General features: G+C 43.2%; 2 protein-coding genes across 6 annotated transcripts in view; both read left to right on the forward strand.

Moving 5' to 3' along the window:
- STK38L (serine/threonine kinase 38 like) overlaps nucleotides 1-2,892 on the forward strand; it is an 85,375-nt gene extending 82,483 nt beyond the window's left edge. For both annotated transcript variants that reach the window (XM_004776407.3, XM_013047801.2), the window contains one exon: nucleotides 57-2,892. In XM_004776407.3, coding sequence (XP_004776464.1) covers nucleotides 57-184 — 128 coding nt within the window. In that variant the 3' untranslated portion in view covers nucleotides 185-2,892. The remainder of the gene's footprint in view (nucleotides 1-56) is intronic.
- Nucleotides 2,893-4,402: 1,510 nt separating this feature from the next.
- ARNTL2 (aryl hydrocarbon receptor nuclear translocator like 2) overlaps nucleotides 4,403-19,124 on the forward strand; it is a 111,389-nt gene continuing 96,667 nt past the window's right edge. For 3 of the 4 annotated variants that reach the window (XM_013047798.2, XM_013047800.2, XM_045073230.1), the window contains exon 1: nucleotides 4,403-4,454. In XM_013047798.2, the coding sequence (XP_012903252.1) occupies nucleotides 4,415-4,454 (40 nt within the window). In that variant the 5' untranslated portion in view covers nucleotides 4,403-4,414. Of the gene's footprint in view, nucleotides 4,455-10,138; nucleotides 10,416-19,124 lie in introns of those variants that run through there. The other variant, XM_004776408.3, reaches the window with a different exon arrangement.

Consider the following 19,124-nt stretch of genomic DNA (forward strand, 5'->3'; position numbering starts at 1 on the left):
CTAAAGATGCCTAATGAAATTCCTTTGCTCTTGGTTAATTTTCCCATCTTTCCTAGTGCCAAACACCACAGAACCGGACTACAAATCCAAAGACTGGGTTTTTCTCAATTATACCTATAAAAGGTTTGAAGGGTTGACTCAGCGCGGCTCTATTCCCACCTACATGAAAGCTGGAAAACTATGAATAAAGATCACGTTCGCCCACAACCAAGAGAACTCAGGTAGCTGCATCACCAGGCTTGCTTGGCATAGATACCAATACACTGAAATACTCCCGAAGACGGTGGTGCTTATGACTACAAGAGGAAATTCTACAGGATTAGGATTTCTAAGACTACTACAGGAATTGGTTGGCAGTGCCAGCTGGCTTTTGTTTTTTGTTTTTTTTTTTTAATATTTTATTATTTGTGTTAACTTTATTATACAAAGGTACTGGAATAAAAGAAATGTACGTCCCTTTTTAACTGCACTGCCTACACGCGTATTAAGGTCCATTCTGCCTGTGTGTGCCGTGGCTTTGTACTGTAACACCTCTGATCAATTCAGGAGAAACATATCATTTAAAGCAACATAGGCTAACCTGTAGGTTACACTGCAGTATTGCTGTTTTACTGCAAATCTTATGGGTCTAGATAATCAAAAAAAGCCATCTTCCATAGTCGGTGTTAGAATACTTGCCCTATTGGTTTGGACGGCTATAGAATGAACAGACATGAAGACAATTTCTGTAATGGTTTTAAGAAGTTTTAAAAAGGAAATACACTGGTTATTTAAAAAATAGAATTTATCATCATGTTATTTCACAAACTGCACAGTCGGGAGTGACAAGTTTATACTAAAGAGGAACTTTAACACCTTCACTCAAACACTCCACTAATATATTTACTTTGCATTCAGAAATACTGATGACCTTTATATACGTAGTCTGTATACTCATAGGGAGATGTACTGTATTATATAAAATGTAAAGTTGCTTTTCTTGTGACAAAAGGACTTCTTTTTTAACAAGAGGACATGGCATTATTTTGATTTGATTATGGTGAGTTGAATTTAAGAAATGACCATGAAGGCTGCTTGTAGAACTGGTGTATTTTTATTAAACTATTTTTTTAAATGTCAAACTTCTGATCATGGAAATGGACTTGTAGAGAACAAAGAGCTATCTACTTTGGTTTTCTAGAAAGTTGTTACATATCATGGCTGGTTAACTTTTCTTTTGTTTGGTGAAAATCTTTCCTTTGATAGTACTTGTATTATTGTGCCATTATTTTCTTACACTCCAAATGTACCAAAGATCCTGAACAGAGTGGATGTTCACAACTGAGAAGAAATTTCCTTTCCTGTGGGAATGCCATATTCAGATATGACAGATCTTTGATAGTGCTCAGCTTATTCAAGGGCAATATTGTTCATGTTCAGCTACATCACTATGGTTAACCTACGTGGAATTAAGGAAGTAAATGCAGGCGGGGTGGGGGGAAGTGAGGGGCGCCGGTGAGGTTGTGAGGAGGATAGGGGAGATGATGTCAGCATCAGATTCTCTAGCTCTTTCCTGAAGAATTAAGTCACGCTTTTTAGCTCAACATTTTATTCTAAAATGACTCTCTGAGGTTTTGGCTTCGTAAGTACTAGTTAAGAAACAATACTTTATCAAAGAATGGCCTAATGTTTGTCTTAACTGTTAATTGATAGAACTGTAACCATGATCTGTGATCAAAATCAAAAGTGATGGTTTTTTTGTAGCTAGGTTCTTCTTAATGGGGAAGAACTGCACAGGATCATTATGCAAATCTACAGAAGCTTTTATAAACGCTGCTGCTAGGTAGCTCCACATATTTCAACAAGGCCATGCTGGTTGGTTCGTTGGTTGGTTGGTTGGCTTTTCTCCCCCCGTTCTCTCTCTTTCCTTCTTCTTTCCACTCTTTCTTTCTAGTATTTGTTTGATACTTATGATATGTTCATCTAATAGTTCATCTCCATTTTTCTCATTTGGATCATGTGGCTGAGTATCTAGGAGAGAGAACTATTAAAATTCTAGGGTTATCTCAATTTGACCAGCTCTGGTTCTTCTACTTATAACTCCCTCTAACTTTAAAAAAAAGCTGCAACTGCTACTCAGTTTTATGAGATTTTTCTCACCCCACCGCATCCCCCCACCTTTTAAAAAAGACTGACTGTTTTGCTAGTGTAATAATGAATGAGTAAGACAGGAGGAAACTGCATCATTTTCTAGTTGTAATATGGTAACTATTCTAGCACAGAAAAATGTCATTAATAATTCAAGTTGACCATGGAGGGGGGTTTCCTAGAATGGAACTGAATTACCTGTTTGCTTCTTAATCAAATAAGAGAAGAGCATGTTGTTTTCCATCTCCCTCATTTTTATTAGCAGGAAGAACTTGGAAATAATTATGATTTCTTGGCAGTGGAAGGGCAGTTCTGGAAAGTTGACTTTGTTTAGAGTCTCATTTTTCTCTGGAGTTAACAGAGTGATTCACAATCTTTGGGGTTTCCTCCTCGTCATAAGCATTTCTTAAGTGCCTATCTAAAAGCAATTAAAGACTGTGTCTGCCCTTTGGAAGCTAAGAATTTGAGTCATGATGCAAATTAGCTAGGTAATTTGCAAAGTACCCTCAAGATCGAATTTTCTCTATTATACACTTACCATGTTTCAGGTGAACCATTTAATTTAAATGACAAAACCCTATCTAATCAACTGGGCATAATGACATTTTCTTTAAATTAGACTCTATTTTGAATTAAAGAGTTTTATTATAAACTGTGTGTTTTTGGTTTTTCTAAGTATATAGAAAGCTTGTATAATTCAGATTTATTGATTTCCTGATTTAATGTAGACTTCAACTTTTTTATTAAAAAAACCTTTGTATTAAAGCAAGTTATGTTATTTTTCTTTTATGCTTTTCTTACTAACATAGTTTAAATTTATTGAAGCATAGTGCTATCTAAAAACAAGGAATTTCTTATAAAACAACCTTTTCTGAATGAAATATATAGCTGATTTTAATAAGCTAATAGCTGAATGAAAAATAACATGTGGAAAACTGCAAACTTCCTTTGGTTGCTAAGTCTGAAGATAGGGTTTCATTTATTTCTATAATATCATACTACTTCTGTTTTTAAAACATCTGTAGATCTTTGTGTAAATCAGTAAATGTAAAAATTTTTTAAGTTCATTAATTTTTGAGGTTTTTTTGTAGAAAACCTTTAGACAATCAAACCATATCTACTTGTAGAAGAACCAGCTATCCATCTTTTGATGATCTATAAATTAATGAGTTGAGATTTTAATCAGGAGAGAAGTCCCCTAGCAACTAAATCACATTCGCTCTGAGGTGTTAAGTTTCAGAATATTCAGAACAACTGTTTTGCTATAACCATGACTATTTCTTCTCATCTTTATTTAACATATATTTTCTCTTTAGAAGTGCACTTATTTCTAAAAAGTTTTAATGAAACACTTAGAACAAACATAAATACGAAACACTTGGGACTACTAGATATATTTTAGATTTTTATGAAAAAATGTGAGGGCACATTGCCACTTTAAGCAGAAATGAAGTAATAAAAATAGTTCTTAGTTTTTTAAAAAAGCAATATAAATTATTCAGCAGTTGTCTAGAAAAATGATCATCAGGCTGTCAAGTGCTATGTTTAGTTACCGAGTTTCAAAAAAATGTTTTGGTGACATGAGGCTTTTTTCATTGAAGGTAAGAAAAGAATAAAAACTATGTTTATAATATTTCTGTTGGTGAGATGTTTTGGTTTTATTTTCAAGTTTTGAGACAGGTGTTATCCAAAACTCAAGAAAGACTCTTCTGTAAATATATGCAACCATCACACTTAAATATCACATCAAGAACACAATATTTGAAGTTTCAATTGTATTATGTTTAAATAATCAAGATAGTTGTACAGTTTGTATATAACTACCCCACCAAGCCAAAATCAATTTGCAAGAAAACAGAAACTGAAAAAACCTCAAAATTAAATTTAAAATGCCTCAGAATAGTATGTAATCTAGTGATGCGAGTGGCCTAGGTTTGCACACAGGTACCATTATGTTCTGTCCCGCGGAAGACACTGATAAGCAGTCATGCTACTCTTTCCACCAAGTGCAGAGGGGGCCAGTCAGAATCCTGCTCACCCTAATTGTGCTCCTCACTGTTCCTGACTTACATCGTTTCAATAATGCCATTGTTAAGACAAAACAGTGAAAGCACCGATTGTGAAACTTGGGACATTGGAGCAAACTTAGAGACTAAATGCATCTTCTTTCAAGAGCATCTTCTGATAAAAAAGAACTTCTATTTGTATACAAAATGCTTTAACTTAAATTATTCATTTCGGATATTACTATTGCTCTGAAATAAACATAATTCCCCTCATTTTACAGATGATGAACCTGAGGCTGAGCGTGACATACCCAGACACAGGTAATAAATTGCTCTTGAACCCAAGTCCAGTGCTGCTGTATCCCCCCACATCAGACAGCATGCTTCAGTGACATATTATTTCATGTGCTTCTAGACCTCAGAAAAATACGTGGGGAGCTAGTGTCAGATTTGTCACTTTGGGTACTTTAGACTGCAAGCGTCAGAAGACACCGAGTCAAGATGGCTTTGGCAATAAGGAAAATGATTATCTTATAGGACATGAAGACACGAGATAGTGAGCTTCCAGGGTGGTCAACTTCACTTCTCAAAAGCAACATCAAGAACACAGGTTCTTTCATTGTACTGCTTTTGACATCTTCCACGCGTTAGCTTTGTCCCTCCTCTTGTTTTTCAGAGGGGCTAAAGGGCTACAGAGACTCTAAGCATGAAGTCTTTCTACAACATGTAAGTCCCTAGAAACTAGTACTTGTGCACCCTCTTTTTTAAGATCAAGGAAGATGTCTTCTAGAAGCATTCTAAGCAAAGTAACCTCCACATTTTAATGGCCATGATTATGTCATACATCCATTCTTACAATAGTACCTGGCCTGGGACAGACTTAAAAATCAGGATTTGGGACGCCTGGGTGGCTCAGTTGTTAAGCAGCTGCCTTCAGCTCAGGTCATGATCCCAGCGTCCTGGGATCGAGTCCCACATTGGGCTCCTTGCTTGGTGGGGAGTCTGCTTCTCCCTCTGCCTCTGCCTGCCATTCTGTCTGCCTGTGTTAGCTCTCTCTCCACCTCTCTCTCTCTGACAAATAAATAAAAAAAATCTTAAAAAAAAAAAATCAGGATTCACATCCCTGGTGCTAGGTGGAGGCTTATCTAAAGCACATGGCCACCTGATACCAGGACCAGTTGGCGTTCTTTTAAAAAGCTCCAAGGTAATCAAAAGGGTGCTACACATTTTTATAGCAATGGTTCTTACCTTAAGCCACTATACCTGGATTTTCTTGCTGGTTCTCCCATTGCTGTTTGAGCTGAAACCTGATCCATTAACGTCTTTCCTGGCCTACTGAAAGCAGGAGTACTAAGTACCCCTGCGCCCAACCATGGCCCAGCCACTGTAATCCTACTTTTCTTGCCCTTTGGAGAACCAAAAGTAGGGTTGTATCTCTGGACCTCATACAAACAGAATCGATGTATGGCCCAATGACCAGGGTTTGGTCTGTTTAGTGCTTTTGCCATCCCTCCCAGCCCCTAATCATTGCCTCATTGGTCCATCTCCCCACACTGCTATCATGCCAGCAATAGAGATCCTCATCGATTTATTTCCCCAAGATCCAGGCAGGAGTGGGGTTGCCTAATTATTATTGGCTCAACTGTCTAACGAGCAGATGGGCTTTGACTAATAGAAATCCAAACATTTCTCAGGCGAGGTGCTCACTACCATGATTTTATCTTGGAATTACCCTACTGTTCATATTAAGACACTCCTGGGGCGCCTGGGTGGCTCAGTGGGTTAAGCCGCTGCCTTCGGCTCAGGTCATGATATCAGGGTCCTGGGATTGAGTCCCACATCGGGCTCTCTGCTCAGCAGGGAGCCTGCTTCTCTCTCTCTCTCTCTCTCTCTCTCTCTCTTTGCCAGTCTCTCTGCCTACCTGTGATCTCTCTCTGTCAAATAAATAAATAAAATCTTTAAAAAAATAAAAAAAAATAAGACACTCCTTATCAAACCCTTAAACAGAGGATGACTTTTTTTTTTTTTTAAGATTATTTATTTTGAGACAGAAGACGCAGGGTAGGGGGCACAGGTAGGGCGGAGGGAGAGGGAGAATCTTGAGCGACTCCCCACTGAATGCAGAGCCCAATGTGGGGCTCGATCTCACAACCCTGAGATCATGACCTGAGCCGAAACCAAGAGTCGGATGCTTAACTGACTGAGCCACCCAGATACTCCAACACAGGATGACTTTTAAGGCTCTACCAAAGGGCAAAACCCATAACATGAAAGGGAGACTGTCTTTTGCCTTTCCTGACCTCTTGGGTGAGATAAACTTGAACAGAACTTGAAGATCACTCCTGTCCAATTCCATACATATGAGGAGGACTCAAGAGGACCTGGGATACATGCTTGTTTCAAGAGTGTCACAAACCCGCAAAAGTAAAAATCACTTCAGCTTTTGACACTTATAACACACACACAAACATCATCTCTAAGGGGAAAATAACATTAAACAGTAACTCCATATATAAAGAGATGTCTGCACAGCCATTCGCTCAGGCTTGTCCTATGATCCTTTCTGTATTTTTCTCAGAATTTCAGTTTGTGGCTACTTCTGACCTCTAGCTAGCAGAAATACCCAGCCTACCCCCACAACAACCTAGGCTTAGGAAACTTGATTTTTGGCAAGTTGAAGCAGTATTTTCTAGAGTACTTAAAATGTCTCAAAATTAACTAGCTGGTTTGAAGTAGGGACTGAGAACTAACTCAGAATCTCTAGGAGTGAGTCTGAAATTCTGTACATTATCATGAACATCCAACTTGGGGAACGGCAGAGTTGAGCAGAAAGACACTGGCTGGGGACGCCTGGGTGTCTCAGTTGGTTAAGCCGCTGCCTTTGGCTCAGGTCATGATCCCGGGGTCCTGGGATCGAGTCCCGCATCGGGCTCCTTGCTCGGCAGGGAGCCTGCTTCTCTCCCTGCCTCTGCCTGCCTCTCCCTGCCTCTCTGCCTGCTTGTGTGTACTCTCTCTCTCTCTGGCAAATAAACAATAAACAAACTTAAAAAAAAAAAAAAAAGACACTGGCTGGACTTTTCCCAAACGAAATAATACCCACCCCATTAACTGCTGTGAGAACATCTATATAAAGTGACGGGGGCACAGCAGGTGAAGTACAAGTCCATGCTTACAGCAACACCTGGCACACGGTAGGCACTCTATAAATACGTGTGAACAAATGAATTAAATAACTGCATTTTTTTGGTGGGCAGCCCTACTTTCCATCTAAAGCTGATCTCAAAATGTTCTCATTTTTAATAAAAACATAACTCCAAAAGCATTGAAAAGGGACGTAGCTTTACTAAAGTTGTTATTTTCCAGGGAAATAATGTAAGAGGGTTTGCATTACCCAGTGAAGTTCCCTTAATACCCTTTTAAAAGATCTTTCTCAAATTTCCACTTCCTGTGGCAGCTGCCACCACCTCTTTCCTCTCTCTCATGAGTATACGCTCCTGCACTTTCCTTCTCTGCATTCTCCACTCCTTCATAAGCCAAGCTCAAGCTGATCTTCCCCATACCAGACGCCTACGACAGGTCCGTCTACTCTAAACACATTTGGCCTTTCTGTTTCTCCCAGCTGTGCTCCCACTCATCAATCTGCTTAGCAAAAACAAGAATCAAGTCCCCAGTATGGACCTTCCATAGAATGCTGGCGGTGGAGGTAAAAGGAAAGTGGCAGGGAAGAAAAGGTAGTTTTAAATATAAATAATTTAGTTATTTTCTTCAGCCAGGAGTTCACTGAGGGGTGGTTTTTTTTTTTTTTTAAATGCATCATTGGAAACAGTATCTTCAAATCTTCTATTTGTAACAGTATCATTCTGAAGTAGGTGGATTCCCCCTCCCCCACCAACTAAAATATCCAAGTGGTCTTAAGGAACCCTCAAACCAAATTACATTGTTACAATCTCAGCAGGAGGTTGACAAGTATAGGAATTTATAGTTTTGAGGCAGTGGATATTGATTCCAGTACTGTTCTTGCCTAAGTACTTGTCAGTGAAGCAAAAATTAGTAAACTAAGATCACCCTGGGATTAGCCATGATTCTTGAAGAGCAACACTGTCCCTAGGCCTTTGGTGAGAAAAGGGTATTGAGCAGAAGGAAATAGATCATGTGTTCTGCAAGTTATGTTTCAAATCACTTGTTACATTTTGCCCAAGGAGAAAATGTTAGAAAATCACTGCCTGTAAATGAGAGATTACCTTCCTATCCATCTCTCAGGATACTGGTTAAAAAAGAGTCCTAGAGTGGAAAGCTCCAGAGCATAAAGAAAAAGTAGCAAGTAAGATTTAAACTTGAACATTAAGGGGGAGTGCATATGAAGCTTTGAAAGTGACTTGCCCCAGGAGAACCCTGTGGCCTCTTCTCCTTGAGCATTACTTCCTCCTATCATATTTAGGTACTGGATTCCTTTTCTTTGGCTTTCAGGCTTGAGTGGAAGTGAATCATCATTTCTAAGAAATGAGGACTGCAATGATTCACCAGAAAGCTTATTGGATACCGTAGTATGAACGCCTAAGAAGATCTGGTTTTTACAGTCTGGCTTCTCCCACCCACTAAGTGATCCTGGCCCCAGTGCTCATCTCTGAGCCCCTATACATATATACATAGTGTGTACTCTGCATTTTAACCATGGTACTGCTTCACCAGAAAGGTGACATTTATTTTTTATTTTTTTTTTATTTTTATTTTTTTTTTAAAGATTTTATTTATTTATTTGACAGAGAGAGAGATCACAAGCAGGCAGAGAGGCAGACAGAGAGAAGGGGAAGCAGGCTCCCCGCTGAGCAGAGAGCCCAATGCGGGGCTCGATCCCAGGACCCTGAGATCATGACCCGAGCCGAAGGCAGAGGCTTAACCCACTGAGCCACTCAGGTGCCCTCAGAAAGGTGACATTTAATACATGCCGAGGTCTTAGAATGCCTCCCCACTTGGTAAACCATCCCCAAACCGTACACATTTACCTGGAAAGCCAGGTTTGGACATATTCAGGGAAACCTACCCCCGATTAAAGACTAGTTGCCAGGCTGTCTGTGGAATTTTTATTTTTGAGCTGCCGCTGGAGTTGGTGTTGGTGGATTTCAGGTAGAGCTCCAAGTCAAGGCTGGGATCCTGAGGTGTCAAGAATAGTGTTGAAAAGGGAAGTGCCTTGGTGTGCATTACTGAGGGCAGCCACAGTTCTCAGCACCTCCTTCCACCTCCAGCTGGTAAAATTGCCATCCCCACTTCAGAGGGCAGCAGTTTCCCCCTGGACATGCTTATCTCTGCCCAGGAACGCTGTTCCAATCCCCTTGCCCAGGTTTGGCCCGAAATAGCCCTCGGAACACATGGGTAGCTAGTTTAAAACACTATAACGAAGAGTCACGGTAGGAAAATTAATAGATTTAGGCGAGCTGATGCAAAGATTTAGTGTTCTCTCTGCTGTTCCTTTCCTCCACTACCTTCGTCTACTGGCCAAACTGTAAGCAAGGAACGGGGCTAGGGACCAGTGGGCGGGGAGAGAAGCCGCTTATTCCGCACGGGGGTGGGGTGGTGGTGGTGGTGTTGGTGGTGGTGGTGGTGTGTGTGTGTAATGATCCCCAAAGGATGTTGCTTCTGGATTTACCCAACGGTTGCAGGAGCCAAAACAGCTTCCTCAGTGACCCCCTCTCTATCACTTCGCACCCCTGTCTCTGCAGCGAAGCCGTTCCCTCGCCCTTCTGTGGACCCGCGAAGTTTCTCTTCCAGCTCCTCCCTCCCCCAGCGCCCCCACCTTGCAACATCTCCATTCATCCTTTACCTTTCCCCCCAAGGGAAACAACTCCAACCCACGGAACAGGTACACAACGAATCCTTAAAGGGATGTGGAAACCTGTTTTAAAAGCCGCTTTCTGGAAAGCCTCGAGGTGCTGCCTCGCCCGCCGTTCCCCGCGTTGCCTCCAGCCGCAGGGGTCGGGGGCGGGGCCGCCGTGACTCCGCCCCGCGCCGGGTGCCTTTCTCCGGCTGGGAGCCCCGCGGCAGGCCAGTCCCAGGCCGCTGGCTCTGCGGTCCCGGGCGGCCGGGCTGCGAGTCGGCGCCGGCTGCGCGCCCAGGGGCCGCGGGGGTGACCGTCGAGACGCGCGGCCCAGCTCCCCCGGCGCCCGCGTTCCCGCTCCCAGGCCGGCGCAGGGCGGGCCCGGAGCTCTCGATGCCGCCAGCCCCGGGGCTGCAGAGCGGGCCGGGTGGCTCCTGCGATGGCGGCGGAACAGGAGGCTGCGGCTAGAGGTGAGGCTGCGGGCGGGAGGCTCCAGGTGGGGAGCGGGGCCGCGCGCGCAGGAGCATCCCGGGCCGGGCTGGGGGCGAGCGGCCCGCGAGGCGGGCAAAGCGTGCGGAGGGCTCTCCTCCCCCCACCCCGCACAGGTTCCGATTGGCTCCCGGACCGAGGTCGTCGCCGGGGGGCACAGGTGCTGCGCGGCGCCACGCGGTCCTGCCGGGGAGAGGGAGGCGGGGAGTCCCCGGGCTCGCAGCCGGCTTTCCTTTGGCCCGCAGACTCGTTTCTTGGCCCCGGCTGGACCTTTTGGCGAAGGTGAGCTGGCGAGGGACCAGCCCCCTTGAAACGGCGAGCAGCCGCCCTCGGCCGACCCCTGGGATCCCACTTCGTCGTCTGCGGGGTCTGTTTTGTGGACTTCTTAGATTTCCTCTTCTGTGTGAAGCAGTTGTCATCAGCCATGGAAGTAACCCGGGTTCTGCCAGCGGTAGCCTCCGTACTGGAAATACTCAAGTCTCCGTAACCCGTTTTCCAAACGGCCGGGTCGTGGGGTGGGCAGGCGGGCGCGGGAGCGCGTGGACGCAGGTCCGCCGCACCTCTCACTTGAAAACCCCAGATTGCACCGCAACAGCCTTCCGTGGGCGAGAGGAGGCTCTCGTCGTTTACCGTTACTGTTTTAGGAAAGCCATCAGGGGGATGTTTTATATTTTAGTGGACTTTTTGTGAATTGAGTCGGAAGCGTAGCTTTGTCTTGTTCCTCTCTCGAGCAAAAACACTGGCGACATTCTGTTGTCTCTTCCAGGGGACTAGTCGCAATTTTGGGGCGGTTATAAAATATCTGTTAAGTCAAAAGGGAGGCAGGAAAAAAAGAAATAATTGAAGGAAGACTGGACGAATTTCAGGAAAGCTATTGATGAAATCCGCGCTTGCCTTTTGGAATAGGATGAGGAGTTTTGATTCTCTGAAATACAGCAATGTGAAGAGGTGCTTTTGAAAATCTAATACAGTTATGGGAACTTGGATCGGGAGAGATTTCCAAATTTCATCATTTGAATATACGCACGTTTTCTGGATGATAGAAAGATGTGAATAGGCTCTGTTTTGCAAAGAGAGGGCAGTATGTATGGTGTTAAACTCAGACGTGTTGCTGGGGTTATTTACCTTAGCCTTAGTTTCTTCATCTGTAAAGTGGGGATAATTATAGTATCTGTCTTATAGGATTGTTAGGATTAAACGAGATATAAATGCATTTAAGTACAAATAAAGTGCATAGTCCACTACTGGAGAAATCACAAATGCTCTATAAACATTAGCTTAATACAGTTATTAACTTGCAGCTCCCACTTGCTTTGTGAAATTAACGAGGCTTGTCTGGTTCATTAAAATGTTATCCCACACAAGTCAAAAATTGGCCAAACTCAAAGAATGTTTGGATTCTACTGAAAAGCGAGAAACATGAGGGACATTTGGATGGCTCAATCGGTTAAGCTGCTGCCTTCTGCTCAGGTCATGATTCCAGGGTCCTGGGATCCAGCCTTGCCTCCTGCTCCCTGCTCAGTGGGAGGTCTGCTTCTCCCTGTCCCTCTGCCTGCCACTCTGCCTGTCTGTGGTCTCTCTCTGTCAAATAAGTAAAATCTTGATAAAAAGAGAAATATGGAAATGGACCGACTCATTCAGAGTGACTTTCACCACGTAAACCTTATGGACTTTAAGGTTTTCAAACAAATCGTTTATTGCTATTTAGCTGACTACCACATGTGAAGTTGGGAATGATTAAAATGAATCTTTCTTAGATAAAAGTAGCAAAGTTTCAGTGGGGCCTGGGAGGGCCAGCATTTCTTGAGGTCCTATTACGTACCAAGCATTTCATAAGGGATATCATCCTTAGTGTCACAGAAGCTGTGATGTAGGTGGTGGTAGGCTGGCCAACAGTTAAAAGCAGGAGTGAAAAATTGCAGTGGAAAATCTGTGGCTACTGGCCTTGCTGATTTCCGTCCTTTCCTGTCTCACTAGGTGGCGTTAAGGAGCAACACGCACACCTTCAGACACCCCCTTCACCTAAGGGTGAAAAAATATATATGGTTACAAGTTCCCCTATCCCCAGTGGGAAAAACACAACAAAACAGGTCTCTATATCAGAATCTATGGCCATGTTTTCCTTACACAAAATCCCTGAAGATTTCTTTTCCCTAGGCTGTTTGACATTAAGACCCTGGTAATAAAATACAAATCTAAAAGTGGTGGTGGGGAGAATCTACCCCCACCCACCTCATGGTAGTTACACAGCTGAAAATAACTTCAGGGCTGATTGTGAGAATAGCGATCGAAATCAGCTGGTGCCTCACGTAATTGCCCGCTCAATTTTTTTTTTTTTTTAAGTTTTATTTATTTACTTATTTGTCATAGAGAGAGAAGCGAGATCAAGCAAAGGCAGACAGAGTGGCAGGCAGAGGCAGAGGGAGAAGCAGGCTCCCCGCCAAGCAAGGAGCCCGATGTGGGACTCAATCCCAGGCCGCTGGGATCATGACCTGAGCCGAAGGCAGCTGCCCAACCAACTGAGCCACCCAGGCGTCCCAACCCGCTCAATTTTTTTGACAGGCTTATGGTAAACACTAAGATTGAGCAAGCTGCCAAGTGACTGGGTATCCTCCCGGTAAATGATTCCAGAATCCTTGGAATCAGGGAAAGGCTGTCTTGCAGGAGCAGTGCATTCTCGGGACTGACTGCCAGAGATGGTTTGGGTCTTGGCATTTGGGGGGCTGCTTTCTCCCCTTCCCTTTCCTTCCCGTAGCGTGTTTCCACCTGCGAGGTTCTCAGACCACTCTTTCTGAGGTGTAGTTCTGCAACTATAGTGGCTTAAATTCACTTTTGTGACTCAGAAGTAAAAAAATCATGTGCCAATCAACTTTACATAAGCTACTGCTCCTGGCCGGGATCCTTAGGCAAAGTCTCAGCCTGAGATGCATTACTCAACATAAACCAGGACGGACTGAAACTGCTGCTCACGGGTTTGGGAAGGCAGTGGGGGCTTGGGAAGGGGAGGGAGAGGGAAGAGGGAGACGAGGGGCGGAGTAAAGAACGAAGAGGGGAGAGAGAGTAAAAGAGCAAGATGGAAGGAATGTGGAAAGTGAGGGAAAGAGATGGGGAGATGCGGAAGGGGTTAAAGGGAAGGGGAAGGCAAGGGGTTGGTGGGGGAAGTAGAGTGAGTGGGGGAAGGGGAAAGCGGCTGGATGGAGGTGGGAGAAGAGAGGGAGCGGAGGGACTGCCAGCCCATTAAAGTTTAAGTAATTTAATGTTTACAATATATAGGGAGTGGCACGTGGGAGGCACAGTTGGTCAAGTGTCTGACTCTTGATTCTGGCTCAGGTCATGATCTCCGGGACCCGACACTGAGCTCCATATAGGGCTCCATGCTCAGGGGTGAGTCCGTTTGAGATTCTCTCTCTTTCTCTCTCAAAATAAATTAAATTAAATATATAGGGGAAGCCAAAATATGAGTATAGTGAGTATAGTAGGCACCTTTCACTTGACCTTTTTCCTTGTGGCAAGACTCCCTAGTTCTAAAAAGCATGACTTCTTTCTGTGTTGTCAACATTGATTATCGCATCCTTTTGAAATCTTTCCCTTTACATAATGCTCAGGAAATCCTCAATAATCCACTTCATCCTAGTAGCCCCGATTTCAGTTGTCCCGTTGAGTGGAAGACCTCCGGTTTCCCACCATGGCAGCTGAGTGATGCAGGTGCCTGGAATCTGGGTCATGAGTCAGCATCAGGACGGTCATCAGCATTCCTGGGGACTCAGTGACCAGGTGCCGTGTAGGAGATGAGACATCTGCCTGCTCTGTGAGACAGTGATTTCCTGTCCTGGTTTCCGTGGGTCTGCTCCCTGGAGTGGCTTCTCCCACCCCAAATCTCAGCCCTTCTGTACCCCACCTGCCTCACCCAGTGCCTCCCTCCTTCCCTGTGGCAGGAGGCTGTGAGAACTTAGAAGCTACAGTTTAAACTCTTATTGGTGCTGGGACTACAGGTGGAAGATATTCTCTGCAGTAGCTTGTAGTAGTTTGGGGTATTTACCAACAATTTACGGAGCACTTAACTATGCCCCCCCACCCCCATTTTCTGCTCTTATGTGAAGTCTATTTACTTGTCCCTCACACATACTATCTAAATCATAACACTTAGGCTATAATATCTTCTCACCCCCAATTTTTAAATTTAAAATATTTTAAGGGGCACCCGGGTGGCTCAGTCAGTTAAGTATCCTACTCTAGATTTCAGCTCAGGTCATCATCTCAGGGTTGTGAGGTCCAGCCCTGTTTGGGGTCCTGCCCTGGGTATGGAGCCTGCTTAAGATTCTCTCTCTCCCTCTCCCTCTTCCCATCTCCCAGCCCAGTTTTTAAAAAAATTTCTTAAAATATTTAAATCAGTCCAGTTTTATAATATTAAAACTCTTATTTGAAAATATCTACATGGGGGTGTCTGGGTGGCTCAGTGGGTTAAGCTTCTGCCTTCAGCTCAGATCATGATCCCAGGGAGCCTGTTTCCCCCTCTCTCTTTCTGTTTCTCTGCCTACTTTTTATCTCTGCCTGTCTAATAAATAAATAAATAATATCTTAAAAAATATTTAAATGTTGTTTAGCATGATAGGAAATTTGTCATTTATTCAAGTACGTTATTGGCATTTTGTTTCTCTAGTCTTTAATCTTGTGGTTTAAATCTCTAAATAATATCTTTACAGAGAGATAAAATCAAAAGCTGGAGGAGAAGGAAATGTGGAGAGAATTACTCTTCCAGTCAACATGATTTGCATTACAGGATATTTATTATTGAAGGTCAAGATTATTGCCATAAAACAGTAATTGCCAATGCATTCAAAATGTTTTACTTATAAAGAAAATATTTTGCTTATAATATTTATTTTTTAAGTAGATAAGAAATTATACTTTACCGTATGTTCCAAATGTATCATAGGGAATATAGAAAATCATTCACTGGCTTTCTCTTCCCAAACATCTCCATTTTGTCTCCCTTGTATGTCCTATAGGCTGTTATGTGAGGGAATCTGCCTTTCCCCATATGTTTGAAACTTTGCTACCTTCAGGCGTTGCTCCGGCTTTTGGCTACTCCTGGAATCCTCCTGCCCTCCCTCCAGATAAGCTGTAGAAATCTTCTGTAGTCTAGAAGGCTGAGCTCAGGTGTCACTGTATGTTTACTTGCCTGTGTAGGGAAATGATCATGAGCTTTAGAATCAGGCCACTGGGGATGTGATCGCCAGTTTCATTATTTATAGCTATGTGACCTTGGCCAAATTATTTAAACTGCTCTGAACCCCAATTTCCTTTTCCTTAAAATGGTAGTAAAAAATGCCTAACTTGGAGGCTTATATGGGAATTAAATGAGATGATTACAAACTGTTTAGTGAAATCTGATACACAGTAGGTGAATTTCCCCTTCTTTTCATGAAGCCTTCCCAGAACCTCTCCTTCCCCAACAGAAATGCTTCTTCCCTTCTATTTTCACTGTGTGTGTGTGTGTGTGTGTGTGTATGTGTGTGTGTGTGTGTGCACGCACCCATTATAACACTTGGCCCTCTTGTCACAAGTCATTTAGGTAGGTTTCTTAGCTCTATCCCCATCGTAGGAGAGCAGAGTTCTTACTCATCTTTACAATCTTCAAGTCCTTGTACCTATGAATGCCTAATGAAGATTTGTTGATTTTATTTTTTATATTTTTAAAGATTTTTATTTATTTATATGACACAGAAAGACACAGAGAGGGAACACAAGCAGGGGGAGTGGGAGATGGAGAAGCAGGCTTCCCACTGAGCAGGGGGCCCAATGCAGGGCTCGATGCCAGGACCCTGGGATCATGACCTGAGCCAAAGGCAGGGCCCCAGTTGATTTTAAATCAACGGTTGGTCTAAGGTATGAACAAGTCTGGTTCATTCATAAACTATCCATTAAATACATGCTACTCTACTAAGCAAGCAGAGATGGAGAAATGGAAAAAGCCAGAAAAAAGATGCAGGAGTTTATAAATAGGTCAAAAGTAGTCAAAATATGTGTAAGACCAGATAGAACCTAGTAAGATCTATAGTTTAACTGTTAGGAGTGAGCCTCCCCACCCAAAGCTGGGAGAAATTCTGTCTAGTTTGGGGAGCAGGGACTCACTTGCAGAGAAGGTGTCAACTTTAGTATCGATACATAGAGAGCTCTAGGGGAGGCAGTGAAGAAGAGGGTCTTTGAGGACGGAGCACAGACATGGGTATGGAAAGTCATCAGTGACATGCTTGGAAGAACTGCTGGTAGTTTTGTTTGTTTGTTTTTTGGCTTGTTTGTTTGTTTGTTTTTTGCATTGGATAGGAAAAATGGGAAAGGAATTGACCAGTGAAGTTGTGCTGTTAGTGTTGTGGGGGGTTTCCCCTGCCATGCCTGCGGTGCAGCACAGACTGTGGACCCAGAAAGCCCTATACAAGCAATGATTTGCCTCCCCTCCAGAAGGAAAGATCCATGCATCTTCTTGTTGGCCCCTGGTCAGCAACAGAGCTTCTGTGTCACCTCCAAAGAAGAACTGTGGTACATTTCTAATCAGATTTGAAAAAAAATAAAAATAAAAAAATAAAGGCAGGTCCCTGGGTGGCTCAGTGGGTTAAAGCCTCTGCCTTTGGCTCAGGTCATGATCCCAGCATCCTGGGGTCAAGCCCTGCATCAGGCTCTCTGCTCAGCACTCCCCACACCCCGCCTGCCTCTCTGCCTACTTGTGATCTCTGTCTGTCCAATAAATAAATAAAACCTTTAAAAAAAAACCAAACCAAACCAAACAAAACAAAAGACAGAGGTCTGGGTTCCTGCCACGTTTGTGGCTCTTAGGTCTTAGCCTTTACTCCAAATCCTTCTGGACTACTTCTTTCTCTCTTTCATCTTTCCTTCCTTGAAAAAGGAGCTGCTTCTGTCTTTAGATCCATTTTTACATTCATCTGAAAAGCATCATAAGTTTGGTTTCATTTGTTCTCATTACAACCTGCTGGGAAGGAGGTCTCCGGGCTTCTGATACCCTTTCCTGCGTTGTTCCACTGTCCCCATCGCTGATACACCCTCAGGATGGACGTGTGCTCCAGGCACGCTCTCAGACCCTTCCCGTGCCATTCCGTGGGACCACGCCGAAAGACACCCTCAGCCTGGACTTCCAATATAATCACTTAGTGAAGGTTTGTGAACCAAAAAAGAATACTCATGGAAACACCTCAGAAGGTGTTCTTATTTTGATTCAGGTACAGTGCGGACGACCTCGGGTTTAGAAGATACTTAGAAGCAGAGATCTAGGGGCGCCTGGGTGGCTCCATCAGTTTGGTGTCTGCCTTCTGCTCAGGTCATGATCCTGGGGTCCTGGGATCAAGACCCCCATTGGGCTTTCTGCTCTGCGGGGAGCCTGTTTCTCCCTCAAACTTTCTCTCTTTCTCTCTCTCTCCCTCTCTCTCATATGAATAAATAAATAAAATCTTAAAAAAATGTATTTAAAAAAAAGCATAAGTTCTAGATACATTAAAGTACCTCTTCACCATTTTTCCTAGGAGAGGAGAATATAGAAAGAATGGACTCGGATAGTTGAGCTAGGATAGTCCCAGAGCCATGTGTATTTTACAGAAATACAGATTTTAAAAGATCAATGTGCAGTAGATAGAATTGAAATTGAACCCTTTATAAAGTAGATCTTGATATTTAAATGAATACATAATTGTGAAGATTAATACTTGTTCTGACAAAGATCTAGAGAAAAGGGTGAAATGTGGAACACCGTTTCCAGCTCTGCATGTGTTTCTTCCCAGCTCCCTGGTTGGAGGATCAGATGTCCTGAGTTATGAGGTGGCCCAGATGGGCTGTGTTTGCACTGCCCGGGAGACCAACAATCTTGCTTTTAGTAGGCCATCTCTACTGTAAGATTTATCCAGACAACCACACTGACCTAGAAAAAAAGAGACCAAACCCAATTTTCCAAGCATCCCGCTGCTAGTGGCTTCTTAGGACAGTTCTCCTTTTCCTTAGTTTTCAGCCTGAGTTCAACTAGCCCTTTTGGCTCATCAGTTTCTTTCAGCAAGAATCATAACTACCTCTGGGACTTGTGTTTGGTTGTAGCAAAGCCGCCTGGACTTGGCCGGGGGTGGGGGTGCTGTTCAAGTTCATACTTCAAACTGTAGAAGGCACTGAGGACAAATCATGTATCAAAAGGTTTTAAAATAACTGTTTATTAGCAGACACTTAACTTTTAACACAGATTTTAAAAAAATAAATAAATATAGTAATAAATATAGTACAGTAGTACTTTTTTTTTTAAATGTAGTACAGAATGTATTTTCTCATGATTTTCTTTTCTCCAGCTGACTTTAAGAATACAGTATATGATAAATATAACATACAGAATCTGTGTTAATCAGGTATGTAGATTATGGTTAAGCCTTCCCAGTCAACAGTAGGGTGTTAGTAGTTATATTGTGGAGTCACAAGTTGCACATGGATTTTTGACTGTGTAGGTGGCCAAGCCCCTAATCAGTGTGTTGTTCAAGGGTCAGCTGTAGTGTTTTCATTTTCTGGGCAAATACCCAGAAGTGGAATTAATAGATTTATGGTATTTTTCTTTTTCTTCTTTGAGAAACCTGCATACTGTTTTCCCTCATGGCTAAGCCAGATTTACATTCCCCCAAATACTGTACAAGGTTCCCTTTTCTCTG

This window comes from Mustela putorius, unplaced genomic scaffold (genome assembly GCF_011764305.1).
Source record: "Mustela putorius furo isolate JIRA1106 unplaced genomic scaffold, ASM1176430v1.1 tig00537227_pilon_pilon_pilon, whole genome shotgun sequence".
Taxonomy (NCBI): Eukaryota; Metazoa; Chordata; class Mammalia; order Carnivora; family Mustelidae; genus Mustela; species Mustela putorius.